Source organism: Scomber japonicus, chromosome 7 (assembly GCF_027409825.1).
Source record: "Scomber japonicus isolate fScoJap1 chromosome 7, fScoJap1.pri, whole genome shotgun sequence".
NCBI classification, from domain to species: domain Eukaryota; kingdom Metazoa; phylum Chordata; class Actinopteri; order Scombriformes; family Scombridae; genus Scomber; species Scomber japonicus.
In genome coordinates this window covers 22,802,336-22,824,651 of record NC_070584.1, presented here as the reverse complement: position 1 = coordinate 22,824,651, position 22,316 = coordinate 22,802,336, and the positions used below count along the sequence as shown (strand labels likewise).

General features: G+C 37.4%; 1 protein-coding gene and 1 long non-coding RNA gene across 2 annotated transcripts; both read right to left on the bottom strand.

Annotated features, from left to right (window-relative positions):
* Positions 1 to 10,778: 10,778 nt before the first annotated feature.
* LOC128361607 (uncharacterized) lies at positions 10,779 to 11,855 on the bottom strand. The gene is made up of 2 exons (XR_008321591.1): positions 11,809 to 11,855; positions 10,779 to 11,759 (listed from the first exon to the last, which is right to left on the bottom strand). It is a non-coding gene; the product is annotated as an uncharacterized LOC128361607 (long non-coding RNA).
* Positions 11,856 to 14,644: 2,789 nt separating this feature from the next.
* r3hdm4 (R3H domain containing 4) lies at positions 14,645 to 21,517 on the bottom strand. Its single transcript, XM_053323142.1, has 8 exons — positions 21,339 to 21,517; positions 18,531 to 18,688; positions 18,121 to 18,242; positions 17,859 to 17,976; positions 17,690 to 17,775; positions 16,912 to 16,997; positions 15,752 to 15,807; positions 14,645 to 15,243 (listed from the first exon to the last, which is right to left on the bottom strand). The coding sequence occupies exons 1-8, from the start codon at positions 21,377 to 21,379 to the stop codon at positions 15,140 to 15,142; spliced, it is 771 nt and encodes a 256-aa protein (XP_053179117.1). The 5' UTR covers positions 21,380 to 21,517; the 3' UTR covers positions 14,645 to 15,139.
* Between the last annotated feature and the right edge of the window lie 799 nt (positions 21,518 to 22,316).

Here is a 22,316-nt window from a genome sequence, read left to right as displayed (position 1 = left end):
TTACACTTATAGATATGTTTAATAAAAGTCAATGTTTGAATTTATTTCGTATAAGTGACTTAAAAGATTGATCAATCAATAATTAAAATTGTTGACAAATTGCTACTAGTTCTATAGATGTAATCTTTTTGAATCAATTTCATAAAAACACTCATTGTCCAGATGGAGTTTCTATTTTCTGTTTCAGAGGCTTTTTCTCCATTATAAGAACATTTTCCTGGAGGGCAATACTTGACATTTTTAGGAGGCTATCGACGGCTATTGTCAACAACAGTCAAAAACTATCAATAGAGACCATTTAAAATGCTTATTAGCACTTTTGGTGCTTGTATTTAGATGACCAAGCTTTAGACAGATGTTCATTTTATTCTTTAATAGTTCAGATATGTGCATCCTGTAATGGGTTCACAAGTCTGTCTTAAAACCTTAGTCAGGTGCCCATTAATGTGTATTTCCGTAATCATTCCTCCCGTTCATGCTGACTTTTAGAAGATCCCTTCATAATGCACTTACAATGTAAGTGATGGACGACAAAATTCACAAAAAATATATATTTAAAAGTTTATCTGAAGCTAATATGAAGTTTCAGTTTTCGGAATGAGTCAAATCAAGTCAACATCTTTCAAAGTTACAGTTTTTATAGTGCAAATTTCCCTGTTTTTGTTACTATCCTTCCTCTGCAGCTGAACAGGAAAACATAAACCTGTGGATTTGGTCAGTGTGAACAGGAGGAACAATCACAGCGAGGAAAAACTCTTTCAGTTTTCAATTGGGTGCCTGACTCTTGTTTTAAGACAGACTTTAAAAAAATTGTGAATATATTATTTAAGCCTTGAAAGACACAATAATCAAGTATTATTGTCATTGTTTACTAATCAAAACCCTATATCATTTGATGTCACAATACTGATATTATACTGATATATGGCCAGGTTAAAGTCTGCTTATTTCAACACCTTCCTTTGATGGGAAATGACAAAAAAGAAACCCAACACAAGCATCAGTTCTTCAAATCAAGCCCAACCACAAACATTTTTATGTAAACTTGGTTTCATAAGAGAGCGTGTTACTGATTAGGCCAGCTTACATTATGCAAAAGGCCTTTTAAGAAATGAACTTGATCGCTGGCTATACGTTTCTAATCCACAATGGGCCAATCGCAACGTAAACACCCCCACCCCCATGCTGCACAAGTATTTCTCTCCATTTGAAACACTGAGCCGGTGCAGTTAGCCGGTGCTGGCCTGAGGATACCATATGCCAGATTGGACCAAACAGATTAGTGCAGCAATTTGTAGGCAAGCCCCTAAGGTGATTGGAAGATGGAGGGGTGTGGGGTGCGATAAAGGCCTGGAAATCTCTCTTAAGAATTTCAGTGCTTAATAATCACATTGGGAAGCCACAGGTGCCATGTTCAATTTAATATCTCACATTTTCTTTCTCTTCTTTCTCTGCACTTTGACATGAAAATCACGCACATTTTAAAAAGTCACACCAAGTCACACCAGGAAAGAAGATGTTTAGTCTCCTGCAGTTATGGCTGATTGAATAAGAAACCAGATGGAGTAAAACCTGACAAGTATTTGTCTTTTTCAACTTCTTTTGCCACAATAATCTGTGAGTAAACTTCCACCACTCTCCTAGCTTCCGTCTTCATCCAGTTCCTGTCGTTCAGATCTGTAGTTCATGTTGTCAGCTTTCAAAATCTCATTTCCTCATTGCTTTGTGGCATTAACGTTTGTGTGGGTTAACATAAACTTTTATCATGCTAAGGATATTTTGTAACACTGTCTAGCCGCATTCACACCAAACTCAGCAATGCATGGTGAACAGCACTCCTCTCATTCATTTGAATGGAGTAAGTGCATTTATGCAGTGGCAGCAGGGAGCACACAAAGCTCAGCAAAAAAACACAGTGGCTCTCTGGCAAGAAGTTCAACCACACTTGACTTTTGCCGAAATGCAACCCGACATCATGCCTCAGCAGTGGCCAATCACATGCATGCAAGCGCACATTCTTGGTGGATTATTTTGTAACTTGAACACCGTATTCGGCTGTTTACCTCGTGATCATCGCACCGAAAGATAAAAGTCGTGAAAACTTTTCGAGTTGTAAAATCTTGGAAAGTAGGGAAAGAGTAGAGCGGGTCCTGGTAAAGTAATGACCCACTCTACTCAGTCCCTAACCCTCCATACCCTACTTTGCCTCTGATTGGCTTCCCCTGATATTTTACCAATCTCACTCCTCATGTGTAAATGTAACAAGCCCAACCAATGAGAGTAACCAGTACAGAGAAGGGTAGGTCATGAATCTGCCCTCCTAAAGGAAAAAAATTTGACCACAGATACCTCAAACAACACCCACCCACCATTGTAACCTCCGGCATCTTAGCGTCACATTGCCGGATTTGTGAATACAGTCTTTCTGTTATCTGAGTTACACAGCAGAGTGAAACATATGGGACAATATCTTGTGTCTCTTCTATCCGTCTGAAAGCATTTCAATACAATAAAAAGCACAACTGAAACCAGACATATTTAAGGTCATCATGACAACATACTATACTATACATTTCCTTAAAGCGAAACCAGATTCCTATGTGTGTACTTCCCCACCCCCACTTTTCAGTGAACCCCTGGTGAGAAACTATAACACCCAACCACAAACCAAATGCCCATCACTGTCACAGTTTTGGTTGTGAATTTGACCTGTGAGGTTTGTCAGCTTGGCACAACCCACCGGCTTCTTTTAAAAGAAATACAGTAAGATCCCGACCTCTACATGGGATGAAAAGTTGCCTTTTTCAAGTCTGCTGACGTCATACAGTGGAGTTTCCCACCACCATGCTGTAGCACTGAAGGCAGCGCATTGTATCCACGTCTCTCCCCTGACATGCTGGACTTGTCTTGTGGATGTTTTGACATGACTTGATCTTAGCCACTAAGAGATGCAGAAACACTTTTTTATCCACCTACTGCACGTTTGTGTTGCACTTCCACTGAAACAGTTTTAGGGGATTTACCTGTGAGAAACCCACAACATAGACCTAAAACCTTTTTCTGAAATCATGGTAATAATAATAATAATAATAATACTAATAACTTTATTTATATAGCACCTTTCAAAAACAAAGTTCACAAAGTGCTTTGACAGACAAGGCAAGCAAAAGCATTAACAAGACACACAACACAGAGAGAGGTAACAAGACTGGCATTGGCAAGATAAGAGTAGAGGACAATGGAATACAGTTGGAGAAGGCTTCGTGCAGAGAAGTCAAGTGTCCAAATGAACACAGAAACAGGTTTTGCTGGCTCTAATTATACAGACCTCTTCATATGCTTTCAAATTAAGTGAGCAGAAATTTATTTTAAAAGTTCATCTCAAGATAATGAGGCCTCAGCTGTCTGAATTAAATCAAATAAAGTTGATATCTTCCACAATTACAGTCTTTTAGTAAGAAAGTGTGTTTCCTGACAGACAGCGTTCAGCCACAGTGGAAGGATGGGTATAAAAACACAAACTTTTACACTAAAAAGGCAGAGGATGAAGCTCCATATTATCTTGAAACACATTTGTAAATACATTTTTGTAGAGAAAGAGAGCTGTGGATTTTGTTCTGTGGATCTCTTACATTGTAAATGCATAATGAAGGGATCTCCTAACGATGAGTATGAACAGAGGAAACGTGTCAGTGTTCGTTTAGGGCACCTGACTATTGTTTTAAGACTAACTTGAAAAATTGCGAACCCCGTCTTTGAAAGTTATTCTTACATTTTTAAACACACGTAGTCCATTTAATACCTGCTTTGGTCTTAAGTATGACTGAAATCTCTATGAACCTGGTCTGGACAATATGACCCTGACGTTACTACTACTACTAGTGTTTTGTAAATGTGAATAACAGAAAGTCGTAAAGGATATCAGTCGTAAAGTCGTTCCTCCTTTATTTAAAACTTATTCTTACACGTTTAAACACATGTCCATTCATTGCTTGCTTTAGTCTTAAATATGCCTGAAATCTCTCTCAGATTTGGACAATATGACCCTGACGTTACACTCTGATACATTAATGTGAATAATAGAAAGACCAGCTGTAAAATGGTTCATGAACACACCTTTAGACCCCCCATAGCATGACATTTTAACAAACACCAAACTTTCTGTTAAGGCCCTGCAGTCCAGCATTGTAGCTGCTGTCACATGCGCTGGCTTTTATATAGTGACTTAAAGGGGGGCAATATAAAGGGGGGGCAATATGATGTGTAATATGTAATGTTACACAATCATGTAGAGCGTGTTAAATGGCGTAAAAAAAAAAAAAAAAAAGACAAGCAGACAGCAACCCACAATTATTAAAAAACGTGCAACCCCCATTGTAGACAATGCGTTTTAAAACACAAAACTAAACCCACTTTAATTAACACTTTTATAACATTAAATCTTTAAAAGCGGACTCACGGGCAGCGGGTTTATCCATTATTAGACTCTAAACTAACCGGATAACGACACTGTAAATAATCAGCTTGTATTAAAAACTGAATCCAAGTTACGAGTCTAACACTGTGAGAGACTTTTGGTCACGTTAATGGAGGAAACCCGACGAGAAAAGACGAACAATTGCAGCTTTTTTATTATTTGACTCTTTATAATCACGTTAAAAATCGATTAAACCGCCTACAAATCGCGAACAAACGTCAAACACACGCGCTTATGTCACATTGTAATAATATAAATGAATCTGCAGGAGTACAGGTTGTGTTATATCTGCTGAGGTGACATAACCAGACTATCGATCAGCTCATTTGATCAGCTACATTGTATCGATAAAAAAAGAAAACGACGTCGCGTCCTATTAGTGACTATAGAGAAACAGAAGGAGAAGAAAAAAAGAAAGAGAAGCCATGAAAAACAATCGTTTAAAAGACTGCACAAGACAATAAATTAAAATAAAGAGAAATATAAACTTACCACACCGGCTTCCGCTCGGTTTTTACACTCTTTGGAACCGGAAGAAACATTCCTGCTCTCCGTCTCTCAATCCTTCTCTCTCTCTCTCTCTCTCTCTCTCTCTCTCTCTCTCTCTCTCTCTCTCTCTCTCTCTCGGTTACACACAGAGAAGAAGAAAGCACCAATGCTGGGGGGAAGAGGAGGAGAGGTGGTGTTGGTTGGTGTGTTTATCGGCTAGAAATAAAATGGTTTCATGTGACTGCATGATATATCCACGGGTGTAATTGTGCGTTTTTCAGAGTTTGCGTGTCGCTATGAGTGAGAGCCCGCATCAGCTCAGACAGACAGACAGGCGGATGGACGGATGGACGGAGGGAGGGAGGCGTGGAGACACTCGCTGGCCTGCACAGTCAGATCATTGGTTGACAAACAGCAATCAGATGCAAATTCCTAACCTCTGAATCAGCAGGGGCCAGACCCCCTTCATGCACCCCCGCCCCCTCTGGGGCAAGGGGCTGTCGGTAAATGCAAGGGTGTGAACTATATAGAGAGGCAGAGAGGTGGAGGAGGGTGGAAAAGGTGCAGGTTGTGTCATTTATAAGCCTTGTATTTTCTATTAATACAATATCTGAGTCTTTAAAGAGTCCATCCAGACATGTTTTAAGATGTTTGCAAAATACTCTACTTTGAATGTGTGTGGTTAAATAGTCTTTTTAAGTTTCCTCTCATTCATTAAAAATCCAGACATTCACATTTACAGTGAAGGAGCTCTCCAGTGCAGTCAGAATGCAAATTATACAAATATATTTCATTTAAAAATGTTACATCACAGAAAATGTCTCCTACTTCACTGTAAGGTCCATTCTCAGTGTTTGTGCACTGGAGGCTTTGAGTTTCCACATCACACTTGTATGAATTGAATATTTGGACCAGAATTGGCACTAAACTATTTTTAAATAGTACATTCAAATGTTCAATAACATTTGTAAACAAACTCTGCACATGCATCGTTCTGCACAGTGACACTCAAATATTCAACTAGGAACAAGAATTTTTTTTTTTTTTGAGTTTTACAGGGCACTTTCTCATTCAGGTAGTTGTGGGGCAGGGGTCCATGATTTTGCCCCCTAAAGTCCGGATTATTTGGCTAGTGTGAGTGCAAGTGTACCGTGCTTGAGTACACTTCCCTGGCACGGTACGCTTGGAAGAGGTGTGCTTGAGCACGGTACACTTGGTCACTCATGCACACTAGGGATTAATATTTTTCCCAAAAATAAGACATTTTAAATCCCGGGAAAAGAAGTCAATTTTCCCGGCCAACGAAAATCAACGATTTTTAAAAGGCAACACTAGCTGAGCCCTGGTCATTTCAAGCAACACTGAATGCAACGAGGAGACATTATGCATATATGGGTTCCCAATCCGAGTTTATTGTCTGTGACTATGACCCTCATAAAAGTAATATTTTACAAATCTGCATTATATAAACTAATGAAATTAGTTAAAGTAAGTCATTTGGCGACTTCTAAGTCATTCAGTTAAACTAAGTCTATTCCTGCGAGCGTGAATGATCACTCGAAGTGATCGAACTTTCTTACTTTTACTGGAATAAAGAGTTGAATCAGTTCGTCTGCTTTTACTAGAGTCTTTTTAACACGAGTATCTGTAGTACTGCATACTACACAGGCATGGCTCAGAAGAACATACTTGCACTTTTTAATCATAGTGCGTTGTGTTAATTGACTGGCAGTGTTGTGTTTTAACACACACGTGTGCATGTTTTATGAGAGTAAACTGTCTGCCTGTTTTTGCACAACGTATGTGTCGGAGGCAACCGTGCTTGAGTACACTTGGGTTTTGAGGTAATGGGAGTGCGGGCCAGTGGGGGACAGGGGAGGGGGGACATTTGTGCTTCAGCACAGTACGGAACAACTGGCCCTAGTGTGAGGGCGCCCTAACTATTGACAATTCATGTCCTTATTAAGAACGTAACCTGTTAAGGAGGGCTCAGAGGCAGATATTTTAAGGAATCAAAAGTCAGTGAACTTGTGAAATGCTGAAATATGGGAATGTTTGGAATGAAAAGTATAATCTTTATGAATGTTTCCAAAAGGTTTTAAATTCTTGGGAAAAAACAGTTAAAAATCAAGCAACTTAACCCCATCAAGGGCTTAAACTCATTAATACAATACATTTATATTTTATGCATGCAGTTTGCTATAAATATTTTTTTAAATAAATTTGTACAGTTACAGTATATATATATATTGTTGTATTTACATTTCTTGCCAGTGTTTATTTTTGGTGACGGTCCCTTGGTGGAGACCTCAGTACAACAGGGAGGCTGAATACAGTGTTTGGTGTAAAAACTGCATAAAACAAGCTTAAAAGCAAAGTCCAATACCCCAACTGATCTAATTTTGTTTTCTCACTGAAGTATATATATTTAATTGAGTTATTTCACTTTTAAAACTAACATAGTATTTTTAGCATATATATTTGAAGCCATGTCAGCTGAATGAATGTGTTCAATTATTAATAATAAACACAAGGCATGAGCTATATCACGCTGCTGCTCCTGGTCTTATTTGACTTATTTGACCTTACCTCAAATAATATGACAGAATGTGGAAAACCCTCAGTGGAGGAAACTAATGATTTTTTTCATTATCAATTAATCTGTCTCAAAGATATTCAGTCTACTGTAGTAGAAAACTAAAGAAACCAGAAAATATTCACATTGGAGAAGATAGAATCAAATTAAGTTTACATTTTCTTCTGAAAGAATGACTCAGAACAATTAATTAATTATCATAGTTGGATATTAATTTAATAGTTGGAAGCTAGACTGACTATTTGTTGCAGCTCTACCTCAATGCAACTGTCTGTTATCAAATGTTCTATTTATGAAACTATCAAAAATCTCCAGTAAACGCTAAAAATGGAGGGGGAGGGGGGAATTGTATTCAACACATTTTGCTGCATTATATTTCAACAATTCAATACTGTTTTAGGACTATCAGATACTGGAATTACATGTTAAAAATGTAAAAAAAATCCATCATAACCTTTTTACAATAACTATACCCTTTAAAAAAAACTTTTCCAGCTTTGACAGCCTGTGTATGAAACACAGGGACTAATTATACACATATTTGACAGTGAAAAACCCACAATGTAAACAAAAGGCCTGGGTCTTCCATATAGATTAAACCATGTGGTAAAAACGGCAATTTTAGAAAGGAAAACTCTGAAAATAAACCATTCAGCTGCAGATAAATAAACTCAGAGCAGGAAATTGTCTTTTTTGTCCTCATCTCAGGTATGTTGACAGCTTCTAAAAGTCACTGGTCACGTTATCTATTTCCAAATATCATTTTACACTTGTAAGAGAGGAAAAAAAGCCTGTGAATGCTGAGTGGTCTGTAGCTGGTTGAGTCCTGCAGCTGTTTACTAAAATAAAGAGCTCGAGATATTTAAAACAGAAAAACGATCCTTCATCTGCCTCATCAGATGTAACAGGATCCTGGGCAAGAGCGTGCTCATTGCTCTGACGCAGTGACAGATGAAATTAGTTAGAAGTTCATAATTTGACACTTGATATCAAAGTAATTAAAAAATGTGCCGTTGTTGCAATTCAGCTTGAGGGTGCAGTCAATGCAGGACAGAACTAGTTTTATACCTGCGATGACATTAAAGTAAAAATAGGATGGTAGATGAAAACGGTCGATGAAAGTAAAACATAAATCATCAGCTAGAGCCTGCTGGTGAAGACAGACTACTTAACTAGAACCAAAATACTTCAGTTCAGCAACATTTGTGCAACTTGGTGTTAATTTCCCAGAGTGCAGAGAACAGTACAGAGCAATACAACAAGTAGAAAACCTTCTTAAAACTGACATTAACCACATCTTTTCCTGCTGCTGTTAAATTACTTTGACTTCCAACAACTTCAGTAATGGTACAGCTTTGAGTATCTCTGGTTTCCTGTAAATAATGAAGTGTTTGTCATGCAAATATAACTTTAGTTTTGGTCGTTTATTTGGATTTGAACCTGTTTGTACTACTACATTAAAAAATGTGTTCAGCCTTTACTCTTAACTGTTATTCATATTTTTAATGCATCAAATTAATTTAATAAGTATGTGCTCTTATGTCTTGTGTGATTGTTTTCTAGTTTATGTTATGAAGCCAAATTCCTATATAATTATAATATTTCAGTTTGAATATACATGATGTATACAAACTTTAATATTTGTGTAAATAACATAGTTCTACTTAACTGATGTCGTAATCATACTGTATAGTTTCAGCTCGTGATTGCTTCTCCTATATGTTGTTTCAGTTCCTGTTTGCCATATGATGTCATGGATTTTGAGACTGTCCCTCTCGGCCTTATTTTATAGAACAGGTTCGCACTTTTTCAAGTTTGTCTTAAAACAGTGGTAATGTGTCAATATGAACACTGAAAAAGGTTTTTCTTGTTGTAATCATTCCTCCTGTTCACTTATATGAGGCTTCAGCAGTCTGAATTGGTCATATCAAGTCTTTTTAGCTTCAAATTCCCTCTTTGTGTTTTTCTGCTGCTAGTGGAAGTTTAGTAAGCTTTTAGAAGCTGAAAGATATCTACTCGATTTGACCAATTTAGATGGCTGATGCTTTGTACTGGCTTCAGATAAAGTTTTAATAAATACATTTTTGGCAGCTTTGGCAGATTTTGGCCCCCATCATGTACCTTATAAGTGCATAATGAAGGGATCTTCTAACGGCCTGTGAACAGGAGAAATAATGGTAGCAAGAAAAACCAGTTTCAGTGTTCATTTGGGTATCTGATTTTTTCAAGATGGATTGAAACAATTGTGAAACTGTCAACAGTCCTTTAATTTTACAGGGTTTTGGACACTGTGGAGCTGTTACTTGTCGTGCTTTGAAAACGTCATCTCTAATAGCTGACAAATACTAAGGGTCATCCATCCAAATAGTTTCATTAACATAAGTCCTTTTTGATTAAATGTTTACATTGTAGAATACATTTTTATAATTGATTCTGTAAGAATCAAACTGATCTGTTGCAGCAAATTATGCGTGCAACAAAAAATGATCATATCATTGATCATTGAAAATGAAGCATGTAGTGGCTGATGGCCAGAATTTCTTTGTACTATACTGCCATCTAGTGGATATAACCACAGCAAAACCCACAGAGCTTTCCTCTAATGTTGACAGAACTACTCTAAATCTAAAACCTAACTTTATAGAGACATCAGAAAAAAAATATATAAAAAAGAACGTTATTAAGTTAATTTAAAAAAAACACACACACTAATATCTCTTAAAATAAATAATAAAATGTCATTATTTGGACAACATCCTAAAGTCCCTATACCACTTTTGACAATTTTGTTGTCAAAGCATCATGGTTGACACTAGTTAGTGTATTCTCCTTTAGAACACAACCTTTTACCTTGAGGTTTGGTTTGTAAAGTTAAAACATAATTATAAAAAATGAACATTACAGTTTAGCCTAATTTCAAGCAAGAAGAAGAAGTAGTAGAGTGGTAAACAAATTGTCTAGTAATTTTTCACATGAACAAGTATGTAGTAATGTGATAAGAACAGAACCTAAAGAATGTCAGATATGGAAGAAAGACTGATGAGATTTGGAAATTAAATATATGAAATAAAGATGATGAAAGACTGAACTTGTTACTGGATCATAAATGGTTTTTAAGAAAAGAGATGATCAGTGGAATTAAACTTGTATTTATTAAAACCGTCTTTTCAGACATGGCTTTCATCTTTCTTAATTACACAATTAAATGAAGAAAAAAAAGTCTTAAATCCTTTAATAGTTGCAGTGATAATAATTATAAATAAGTACAGTAGCACACACATCCTTATATACACAAACATGTCTTAGGGTTTGGCTGACCGAGGGGTCTCCTGAAGCAGAAGATGAGCACTGAAGGGCCATAAGGGCAGCAGCTTTGGTGTTAACTGAAGCAAAAAATGGGTGTGAGAGAAATTTGGGGAGACTATGGAAAAGAACTTTTGGTTAGCCTTGACTGAGGACATCGTTGGGCGGTGGAAGGAACACTTTGATGGTCTGCTAAACCCGACCTACATGCCCTCCATGAAGGAGGCAGAGTTTGACGACTCAGGGGAAACCTCACTCATGTCCCCGACAGAGATCTCTAAGTATTCAAATAGCTCCTCAGAGGCAAGGTGCCAGGTGTGGATGATATTCTTCCTAAAATGCTGAAGACTCTGGACACTGCAGGCCTCTTAAGTGTCGCATGGAGGTGAGGGACAGAGCCTAAGGACTGACAGACTGTGGTGGTTCCCATTTCTTAAAAACGGGCCTGGAGGGTTTGCTCAAACTATCAAGGGATCACACCACTCAGCGTCCCAGAGAAAGCTTATGCCAGAGTCCTGAAGAGGCGGCTCTGGTCAATTGTCGAATCTCAAATTCAGGAGGAACCATTTGGATTCTGTCCTGGCTGTGGGACAGTGGACCATTTCTTCACCCTTGCAAGGATACTTGAGGGGTCATGGAAGTTTGTACATCTAGTCTACATTTGTTATGTAGACTTGGAGAAGGCTTACAATCATGTCTCTCAGGGCACCTTGTAGGGGATGTTGTGGGAGTATGGGGTCCTGGGGCTGTTGCTCAGAGCCATTCGATCCTTATACAACTGCAGTGAGAGGTGTGTTTGCATTCAGAGATGGGGCTAAGAGCTTGGAGATCTAGGGGGACCTCAAAGTAGAGCTCCTGCTCCTTGAAAGGAGCCAGCTGAGGTGGTTTGGGCACCTGGTTAGCTGGCCTCCTGGACACCTCCCTCTGGAGATGTACCAGGCACATCCAACTGGTAGGAGACCCGCGGGTAGAGCCAGAAAACGCTAGGGATTCCCCCAAGAGGAACTAAAGGGTGTTGCCAGGATGAAAGCTGGGTTTCCTTAATTAGCCTAATGCCAATGTGACCCCATTGCAGATAGGTGATGGATGGATGGATGGATGGATGGATGGATGTTTGAGTCGAGTCTATAAAGCTTTCAGACTATTACAGGATTTTTCAATGCAAACGTTGGCACAAGTCAGATACTTGATTTTACTATTTACAGCACAACTACTACTTCATGTTTTTTTTAAGTTGGCAGAGCCCCAAGGTGCTGGGGTGAACATGCTCAAAACAATTTCATCTTGAAGAGAGTACACAGTACACATAAAACTGACACCATGTGAAATCACAACATGACATTCAGAGTGAGAAAGTTGACAGCCTGAGAAGTGGATTTCCACGTAACAAACACACAAACTTTGGTTGTTGACAAAATGCACCGACAGCTCAAGTTTTGATACACTGCAAACAGTATAAAAGAATCAGGGATATATCTTTGTTTTTAAATAACCTGGATATATGTTTCCAAAATCCAGTAAGTAGAAATGTAGAAATATATGTACAGAAAAAAAACATAGAAACTTGTATTTATAAGGCAGAAGTGCTTCTCTGGGGTAGTAAATAATATTGAGATGAAACACAGAGTTGAAGCTCTGCAGTTTTCACCATCAAAACACCTTACATCTGGTTATTTTTCCATCAATGTAACATCTACTGTACATACAGTATACATTCAAAACTGTATCACCTGTCTACGTAGAGAGAGTGTAAAACGAGCACCGTACATTAAATCTTCAAGTGAATGGCAACTTTAACAATAGTTCCTTATCTTTTTTTTTTAAATATTGACATGACTGGAGTAATGTTTGCACCTTGTGTACATCAGTGTGCAGTGAAAGCAGAAGTAATGATTTATTTTACAGGCCTGTTAATTTTATACTAACTTCCTAGAAATTTTTGTAATTTAGAAGTATTTTAGGGTTCACTTTCATTACATTTGACAGAGAGCATGGTGCAATTTGATACAAATTCTAAGTAAAAACCAAAAAGGGTGAAGTTGGTGATTGTCCCTCATTATATTTGGATTTATACATAGTTGATAAATTTACAGAAATTCTTATAAAATCAGATTATTTACAATTCTTTAACTGACGACATATTTAGTTTTCAGTGAGTAGTTTTGTGTGACAAGACTACATAACCAGCAGATACTTTTAGGAAATTATTGAAAAGCCTAATACACTGACATATTGTTTGACATGAATTCTTATAAATTAACATTTTTGCATGAATCCAAGTATAATGAGAGTCATTAACCCATTAAACCAATTCAACACTTCTTTCCCTTGTTGTCTTGTACCATATTGCACCATTCTGTCAAATTTAGTGCAAATTACTCAAAAACCTGCAAGGAAATAAGTATAAAATTGTTAAAAGCTTTAGCAAAGCACCAGCTGCGTCTATGTGGGATATGTTCAGCCACAATACTGCACACTCAGAAGCGTTTTGACAAAGCCCAGAAACAAGTACCCACAAGTATGTTAGTGGACCGTGTAAATGGAAATAAACAGACTTGCAACTGAAGCCTAAAACAACATTTCAGGTGGAAATGTTATACAGTTGTTACTCTCTTATTTCTCAGTCATGTTCTGTCAGATGACTTAAAAAACGCAGCTGAGACACATCTGGTGTAGACAAGGCGTTAATGCATCAGAGACCAAACTAGCAGAGATAAATACAAAGAAAATATGTTTTCCCCCAAAAGTAGATCCTGAAGAAATTGTACCTAAAAGGCTAGATTTCTTCTCATACATATTACAGATAATTATCCAAGATGGTTTTTTTTTTGTTTTTTTTTAACTTACCAAGCATATTAGAAGCTGTTCTTTCACACCACCGACAAAAAAAGACATTTACTTCTGTACCTATGAAGAGTAATGTGTCTGCACATATAGTGAGATTACTAATATTCATGCATCTTATCTCACTATTGACACAAATCCTACTGGCTAATTGTTTAGGCAGTGTTGCAGTTCCTCTGTCTTAGCACCTGTACACACTGTCAATCATAAATTAGCACTAAAGACTCACATGTCTTTACACAGCGAAAACAGGTTCCAAGTAAATCTTCCATTCATTTTACATCAGTACTGTCAATCGTTAATGTTTTGACATTTTAAAAAATATATTATTACTGACGTTTAATATGAGCTCCCTACCCATAACTACGACTTCCCACCAACCAGCGCTGGAAGATGTTATCGAAACTCATAAGAAACATATTATGGATATGATGACATCAGTTTGTAAGAAAACTTCCATTGACATTAAAGACAACAGTATGGCAATAATGTGAGATTTACTGACTGTTACTGTGAGATTTGATGTTGTCTAAACTTATGTTGTTGAATTCTACTATTTGCACTGTAAAAGACTGCAAGAAAAAAAGCATTGCTTAAAAGGATTTCTGGCTTATAAATCCATTTTGACCTAATGCTATCATCCTGGTAATGACAACTACTCCCATCTATTTGATATTTGCCTGAATTGTATCATGAACACCAACTTAAGTGATCAGATCATGAATTTACCACATTTTCACAATGTAAAGAATCATTCCTCACAATTATATATATTACTATATCCATGAGTAATTTAAGAAAATGGAATTCATGTAAATGTCAATGCTGTATGTGAACAGCTGTTAATTTAAAAAAAAAATCAAGAGTAAAAGTTTATAGCGGTCTCATGACCCTGTAATGCCTATTATGCACCATATTATAAAACATACTTGATAAGTCTAATAATATGATTTAATATGGGGCAATAATAATTGGCTTGAGAGATGTTACCTAAATCAAAAGGGAACATGTCGTGTATAGCGGCCGTATCAGGTCATCTCAGACTGAAGCTGGCCAACTCAGCTCTGTTAGACGTGGCTGAAATTTAATCAGATTAAGATTTACATGTTAACTTGTGCTTTGAGCTGAATGCTAATGCATGCAAGCATACTAGTGTTTGTGTAGAATTTAATATGTATGTCCTCAAGAAGGTGGACTAACTGATTTAGTTCATAGATAAAATGAATGGAAAATTAGCTACAGAAACCAGAAACCAACCAGAGAAACCAGATCAAAACTAAGCAGGTATTTTTAAGTGTGTGAGACATCGAGCTTGGCAGACATTACACAGACATTACGCAAAGACTGCGTACTTTAACTACATCTCGTGGAGCTCCTGCCTGCAAAAGATCCTCATGGCGGGAGAGGGGTAACAGAGTACGGTCCTTGTCTCAGCTCATCTGCTCCAGGTAGGCAGACAGCAGGAGGCCTGGAGGCAGGAACACCTCTTGTTTGTTCACCACTTCAGTCTGGCGTGACCCCTGGTAGTCGGTGCCTGAGTGTTCAAACAAACAGCAAGCAGACTTTGATCACGCTCGTGTGACAGCGACACATTAAACCAGTTTTGTAAGTGCTGCTCACCTGTGTAAGCATGATTATGTAAACAGGAAAGTATTCATAATTTATAAAAAAGCATCTTTATTAAAAGCCTTATTAAAAGTTGTTTATTTGCTATTGGCATGTCTGTAGGGTTTTGATGGATAATACAGATTAACTGATGGTTTCTGTCTTTACTTTTTCTCCTCTACCAAAATGTATGAATTGTCAGTGTAGAAAAGCTGTGAAATGGTTCAGAATAATCCTCCAAGACCAGCAGGGAGACATTAATATCTGTAAATGGAGAATTCATTTACAAAAATGTCACTAAACAAGCACAGAGCAGAACTTTCTTTACACAGATAGTAAATGAAATGTTCTGGTTTTTTAAAATCATATTAAAGGACAAAATACTTCCATTAGTTTGATACAATGGCCCAAAGTGTCCAGCATGTGTTTCCACTCACTTGCAGAGATGAGATCCATATACTGGCAGACGGCGTGAAGCAGCAGTCTCTCAAAGCTGATTCACAAACAACAAACAACAAAGTCATGATTCCACACACAGCGTCTATTTACAGAAACAATCAACTTGATTCAAACTGAATACTGTGTTCCTGCTGGAGTGACCCAGTTTCCCCAAAGTGGCACTAGTTTGCCATTTTCTCACATCTTGGTTTTTGTTTGCTGTCTTGTAGTTCCAGCTGCTGCGATGATGCCATTTCCTCACATGTAATGTAATATAAAATGGATTTTCCAGGTGGGGAAACACGACTAGTTTCCATCAGCCTGAGCTTGGGTATTCAACCTGTATATTTATAATGTGTTGAGAAGTATGACTGTGTGCGTGCAGAGGTTTTAACCAACCACCTCCCACAGCTTTGTACCAAATTATGTCAAATACAGTTAATCTGGGAAACAGTGGGGGGTTTAGTTTTGTAACAATTTATGAGAATAAGGCTACATTCACACCGCAGTTAAAAGTGACCTGAATCCGATTTGTTTGCTCAAATGTGACCCATATCTGATTTGTTTCTGACAATGTGAACAGCGCAAGTCGCATAAAATCTGACATTTCCAAATCCGATTCAGGCCACTTTCAAATGTGGTACTGAATCGGATCCATATCGGATTCTTTTGAATGCGACCACGATCTGAACAGTTTAATGTGACTTTGACGTTATTCTGGAGCAACACACAGCTAATGCTCTGCATAAAGACATCATTAAAGTATTCATTTTCTTTCTCCTCTTCCTCCTTTTTAACATCACCTGCTCACAAATTTGCCGGCTGCCGCCACACATTGTTTTTGACATTAGACCATAAATGAGACTACCAGTAACTTCACCAGCTATTGCTGTTGCCATGTTCTCTTCCGTAAACACTGTTCTGTGCGTGACGTCATTAATGATCAAATAAGCATGCGGGTCACTTCAGGAGGCCACATTTAAAAGTGTAATATGAACAGCCAAACAAAAAATCGGATTTGAGCAATACATTGGAATTGAGCATTAAGGCCTGCAGTGTGAACGTAGCCTTAGAGGTTGGATGTAAGCTAGAAGTTAACATTAAAAAAACAGATGTGTAATTAATGGTTTCTATGCACTGGAAACCTGAGGATTTTTACCTGCTGGCGAGGTTGGTTGTGTAAACTGAGTGAGGTTGAGCATTGAAGAAGCTCACAAGGTGCTCCTCAAGCACTTCCAGAGTTCCCTGTGAGGAGAATCAAACACATCAGTGGGTCGAAGGAAGAGAAACACTATCCTGTAACCACAAAGTCTCCTAATGCATGATTAGTGCTGCAGCACATCGCCCATGTGCTGTTTAGATAAAGTGCATTAGTAGATTTTCTTCTTCTTTCCGGTCATACACCAAACTTATATTAGGAGATGATTTATTTACAACTTGTATAATGTGGGTAGTTTGTAGAAATAATCTGAATCCTCCTGAACTGTTTTAAATGTATTTGTCATTTGTAAAACTGCATTAAAATGGACAGAATACACTTTTTTAGGTCTTAAAACAACAGTCACATGCTCATATGAACACTGAAACAGGTTTTGCTTGTTTTGTTAATACTGGCCAATAGAAGATCTCTTCATAATGCGCCTATGATGTAAGTGATCTGGGCCCAAATCCACAGTCCTCATTTAGAGCAACAAATTTATATCATTATTATTATTGTTTTTATAGAGCAATATATTTAAAAGTTTATCTGCAGCTAATATATGACTTCAGGCATTCTGAGTATGTCAAATAAAGTAGATATCTCAAGTAAAAAAACCCCTCTTTGTGTTTTGACGGATATTGTTTTCCTGTTTGGCTGCAGAGGCATGACTGAAACAAAAAGAGAGATTTTGGCACCAAAAAATCAGTATCAATGAAATATGAGAGGTGACACTCACTATGGGGATTTGTTTCCGTTTCAGAGTTGCTCGCAGTCTTCGATCGATCCTGTGGAAGCAGTCCTGAGCAGTGAAGGCAGGATTTACTGTGGAGAGCAGAACGGCTTTTAAGCATCGTCGTTAAAAAACAAAGACAAATGATGACATTTTTAAAAATCTGGACACTCACCATTCCTCTGGTCTTTAAGGAGCCGGTTGGTGTTTTTCTTCTTGGCTTCCTCTTGCTCGAGAAGAGACAACAGCCTCTCCTGCTCCTCACCAGAGCAATTCATGAAGTCGTTCCAAGGCTACAAAAACAAGAGGAGGATTCATTAAAAACTGGACATCATGTCTAGATGAGTAATGACAGAGACTCTTTAAACTTAAGACGGTCAATAGTGCTTAAAAGGAAAAAGGCAAAGCTGACCACGATGTGACCGCAGCTGACTCACCTCAACATAGTTTCCGTTGGTGCAGGCTTCAGTGAAGATGGACGGGATGGCCGGATTACTACAGACCTCCAGATCATCTTTGGAGCACTCATCCTTCTCAAGAAGATTAGCAAGATAGCGCGCTGATTTTCAGAAAAGCAGAGAAGAGTCAGAAGGAAAGTGGTGATATATGTATATATGACACACAAAACTGCAACAACAGATTCATAAATTTTAAGTTTTTATTCTTGAGATCAACATGAAATACTAAAATTTTGAAGCACTGACATTTATTGTAATGTAGTGATTCAATGTAAATATTTTTTCCTTTAAACGTCAGCTAACTGCACACTTAACAGCTTTTCCTGCATCATTCAGCCTGCAGCGGACGCCAGTATCGTCTAATCAGATGATGTGAAACAAGATCTTACTGTTCTCCTGTCGGCGGAGGCTCTTCTTGCCTTTGGCCCGGGGAGTGAGGTCAGAGTTGCGGATGGCTTGGTTGATAAAGAACTGCTTCTTTTTGGTGGGAGACACTCGCTTGGCGGGAGAGCTGGGCAGGGAGCTGCATTTACGCTCCTCTATCAGGCTGCAAAAACACACAAGATGTCATTTTAATCCGTAGTGCCTTCATGACACTGGATTGAAATTTGCTTTGTGTTGTAACTTTTTGGTAACCCAACTCTTATTGATCTGATTTATATACTTCTACTTCAGTCAGTGATTATTTTTTTATTTCCAATGATGCTCAGGAAATAAAATAATCTGTGTCTAATGTAAGAGGACACACAGATTACAAAGAGCTTTTATTCAGTATACAGGTTGATTGATTTCAGGGGTGTTATCCTTTTTTAATGCTGTGTGCTCTTCTCAAGCATGCAGGTCTGCAACTAACAATAATATCCATCATCAATTAACCTCTTGATTATTTTTGTCCCGACCAACAGTCCACAACCCAAAGATATTCAGTTTAGTATCACAGAGGACAAAAGAAACCAGAAAATATTCACATCTCAGAGGCTGGAATCAGAGAATATGGATCATTTTCTTTAAGTTTAAATGATTATCGATTATCAAAACAGTTGACAATTAATTTGCTGTTTACTAATCATCTAATCGTTGCAGCTGTACAATGATCATTTACATTGTCGATTCATCTGCCAATTATCTTGAATTAAATCATCACATCTGAGGAGCTAAAACAAGCTATAATTTGTTTATTATTCGATTATGGAAATAATGTCAGATTAATCTCCTGTTTATTGATTAACTGTTGTAGCTTTACATACAACCAAGGAGTGTTCAAAGTCCTCCAGCACTCGTTCTAATGAGTCCAGGTTCAGTACAAAAGTCCAAGGTTGCAGCACTTCAGAGAAAACCTGTCCGTCTCATCAACAGCTCACTAACAGCGTACCTGCCCACTATAAATAATAACCTCATTTACTGCTGGTGCTTTACATCACACAAACATTCAGATTTTCAGCTGGACTGAGAATAGAGCATGTCATTATACTGCAGTTTTGTAATAATTTAGAAACTAACCCAATTACAACAACAAAAAAAGTGGCCAAAAAAGGTGAAGCAGGTCACCACCCTGCTAAAACAAATTGGTCTTAAAACAACGGTCAGAGGAATCAAATGAACACTGAAACATGTTTTTCTCACTGTAATCATTATGAGATCCCTTCACATTGTGCGTTCAGTGTTAGTGGTGAGGACAAACTCCACCAGCCTTGTTTTGTGTATGAATGCTTTGAAGCTTATCTGAAGCTTATATGAGGCTTCAGCTGTCTGAGTTAGTCAAATAAAGTGGAGATCTTCCAGAGTTACAGTCTGTTTCCTCTTTGTGTTTCCCTGTTGAGCTGCAACCATTAGTCAATTAATTTGTTTGAAAGACAATTCATTTAAAACTAGTATGACAATGGAGTAATCATTTCAAATAATTTAAATGTGAATATTTTCTGGCTTCTGCAGTTGTCATGATAGCAAACTGAAAACTTTGGGGTGCTAGAGCTTGGGTTGAACAAGTCATCGATATTTTAACGAAATTGCAAAATGGCCTAGTGCAATTGCCAACCTGCATGAAGCGTAATATTTGTCAATGAGTTTAAATATGTACAAATTGCATTTTAAATTACATATTGTTGTGCTGCAGAGATGTCCTGGCCTACACATTATATCCTACAGACTTAAAAAAACATATTTGTTTGGTACAGATACCAGCAAAAAAAAAACAAAACAACTATAATCCCATTATAATCATTTTAATATTGGTTTCAATGAAAATGAGAATAATTATGTAAAAAAATAAAAAATCCCTCTAATGATAATAATAATAATAATAATAATAATAATAATAATAATAATAATTTAGTTCAAAGTCATTCAGCAATAGTAAAACATTTTAGGTTGCATCTTGGGCTTTTGGGAAGTGCTCATCAACATTTTTCACAATTTTTTAGACAAAATAATTCATTGTAGGAGGCTCAGATTAAAAAGGAGGGATGATTAAAGCAAGACAGTCAGGTTTCAGTATCCATTTCAGCACCTGACTGTTTAAATCTGTATAGTATTAATAACCGGATCATAGTGAGAAGGGGGCGTCCTATGGCAGCCTCAGATGTAGGTCAGTGTGTTGTGGCCTCTCTCTCTCTCTCTCTCTCTCTCTCTCTCCAAAACAAGCTCAGCTGATGCAATTTTTAGCCTGCAGGTCAACCCCACTACAGCAACCCGATAGTTAAAAGGTTTACAAAATAAGACACTGCAAAACTCAAGTGTAAAAACTAGGTAATAATAATAACAGGCTGCAGGATTTATAAGCATTTTAACTATTTTCCTCTCACTGAGCTTCCTCATCTGTCACACTATTCCCTGATGCAAACCAGGAAATCTCTACAACATCTGAATTTAAGGGGGGAAACACTCAGATCTTTGTCTTTAAAACACACTGAGGTTATTTTACAGAATGACAGCTTAAAAAACAAACAAAGCCCACACTAAAACACACACCAACATATCCAGATCAGCTAGTTAGCAGCTAACAGGCTAACGAGGACTAACCGGTAAAAACCTAAACATATAACCATAACTTGATTATCAACACGGAATTTATCGACTTTTATTGATTTATGAGCACGACAGTAAGATTACATGGTTACAACTCCTAACCTAAAGCTAAACTATCAATTTAAATGGAGTTAAAGCTAATGCTGCTAACCGTGAAGTTAAGAGACACTCACATATAATCCTGGTCTTCATTGTTATTTGTCAAAACGACCATCTTATTGAAGAGAAACAGACGTCAGGAAGCCGCGTTGAGGCTCTATTTTGAAGGAGATGCGTGAAAAATAAGCAGAGAAGTAAAGATAAATAAAAGTTAAAGGGTGTCTGCAGCTCCTTTTGTTAGCAGCGGGCTGAGCCTCCCTGACAAAGACCAGAGGACAAGGAAGAGCTCTCACTCTGTGGCTAAAAACAAGACCTCAACATCTCGTCACTTCAGTGTACAGAAATATGAGGGGTGGAAGTAACACAAATTCATTGATAAAAATGGATTTGAATTGAAAAATAGAGGGGTAAAAATGGATATGAAATGAAAAATAGAGTGATAAATTATCAAAGGATTTGATTAATTTAAGGTTGATTTGATTAAAACAGTCGTGATATAATGAAAACAGCCATGTTTCATCATTTTCTCTGTCTTACATTCATCATTCATCATTCACAACACAAAATTGCCATTTATCGTTTAAGAAAAGTGGCCTCAAGGGTAGAAGTAACAAAAAATAATTTTAAAAAATGGAAGTGATTAAAATGCTTATGAATTAATAATGGAAGTGATGAAATGTATGTGTATTGAAAAATAGAGCGATAAATTGTCAATTGATTTGATAAACTTCATTTTACTATTCATCATTCACCACACCTAACTGACGTTTATCATTAACAGCAAGCAAGTTTTGTTACTTCCGCCCAAATGTCAATCAAAAATCACGCTCACTGACGTAGCTGATGTAGTTTTTGGCTCTCAACTTGCAGCCAAAAACTCCATCAGCTGGTCAGATTCTGTGACTTGCAGTGTTGGAAGAAGTACTCAGATCCAGTGATGCCCTTCAAAAAGTCTGTGCACGCCACTTAAGTAAAAGTATCTGATATAAATTAAGTTGGACAAAGTATATCATTAGCAAAATTAGTACTTGTACTTCAGTATTTAAAGTAAA

What these genes read in the sequence shown, in the direction of transcription:
- r3hdm4 (XM_053323142.1), bottom strand. Translation starts at nt 21,379, where the DNA reads ATGGTCGTTTTGACAAATAACAATGAAGACCAGGATTATAT. An exon ending in AACGGAAACAAATCCCCATA is followed by an intron (nt 16,998 to 17,689) that starts GTGAGTGTCACC and finishes TTCTCCTCACAG; the next exon opens with GGAACTCTGGAAGTGCTTGA. An exon ending in ACAACCAACCTCGCCAGCAG is followed by an intron (nt 15,808 to 16,911) that starts GTAAAAATCCTC and finishes TTTGTGAATCAG; the next exon opens with CTTTGAGAGACTGCTGCTTC.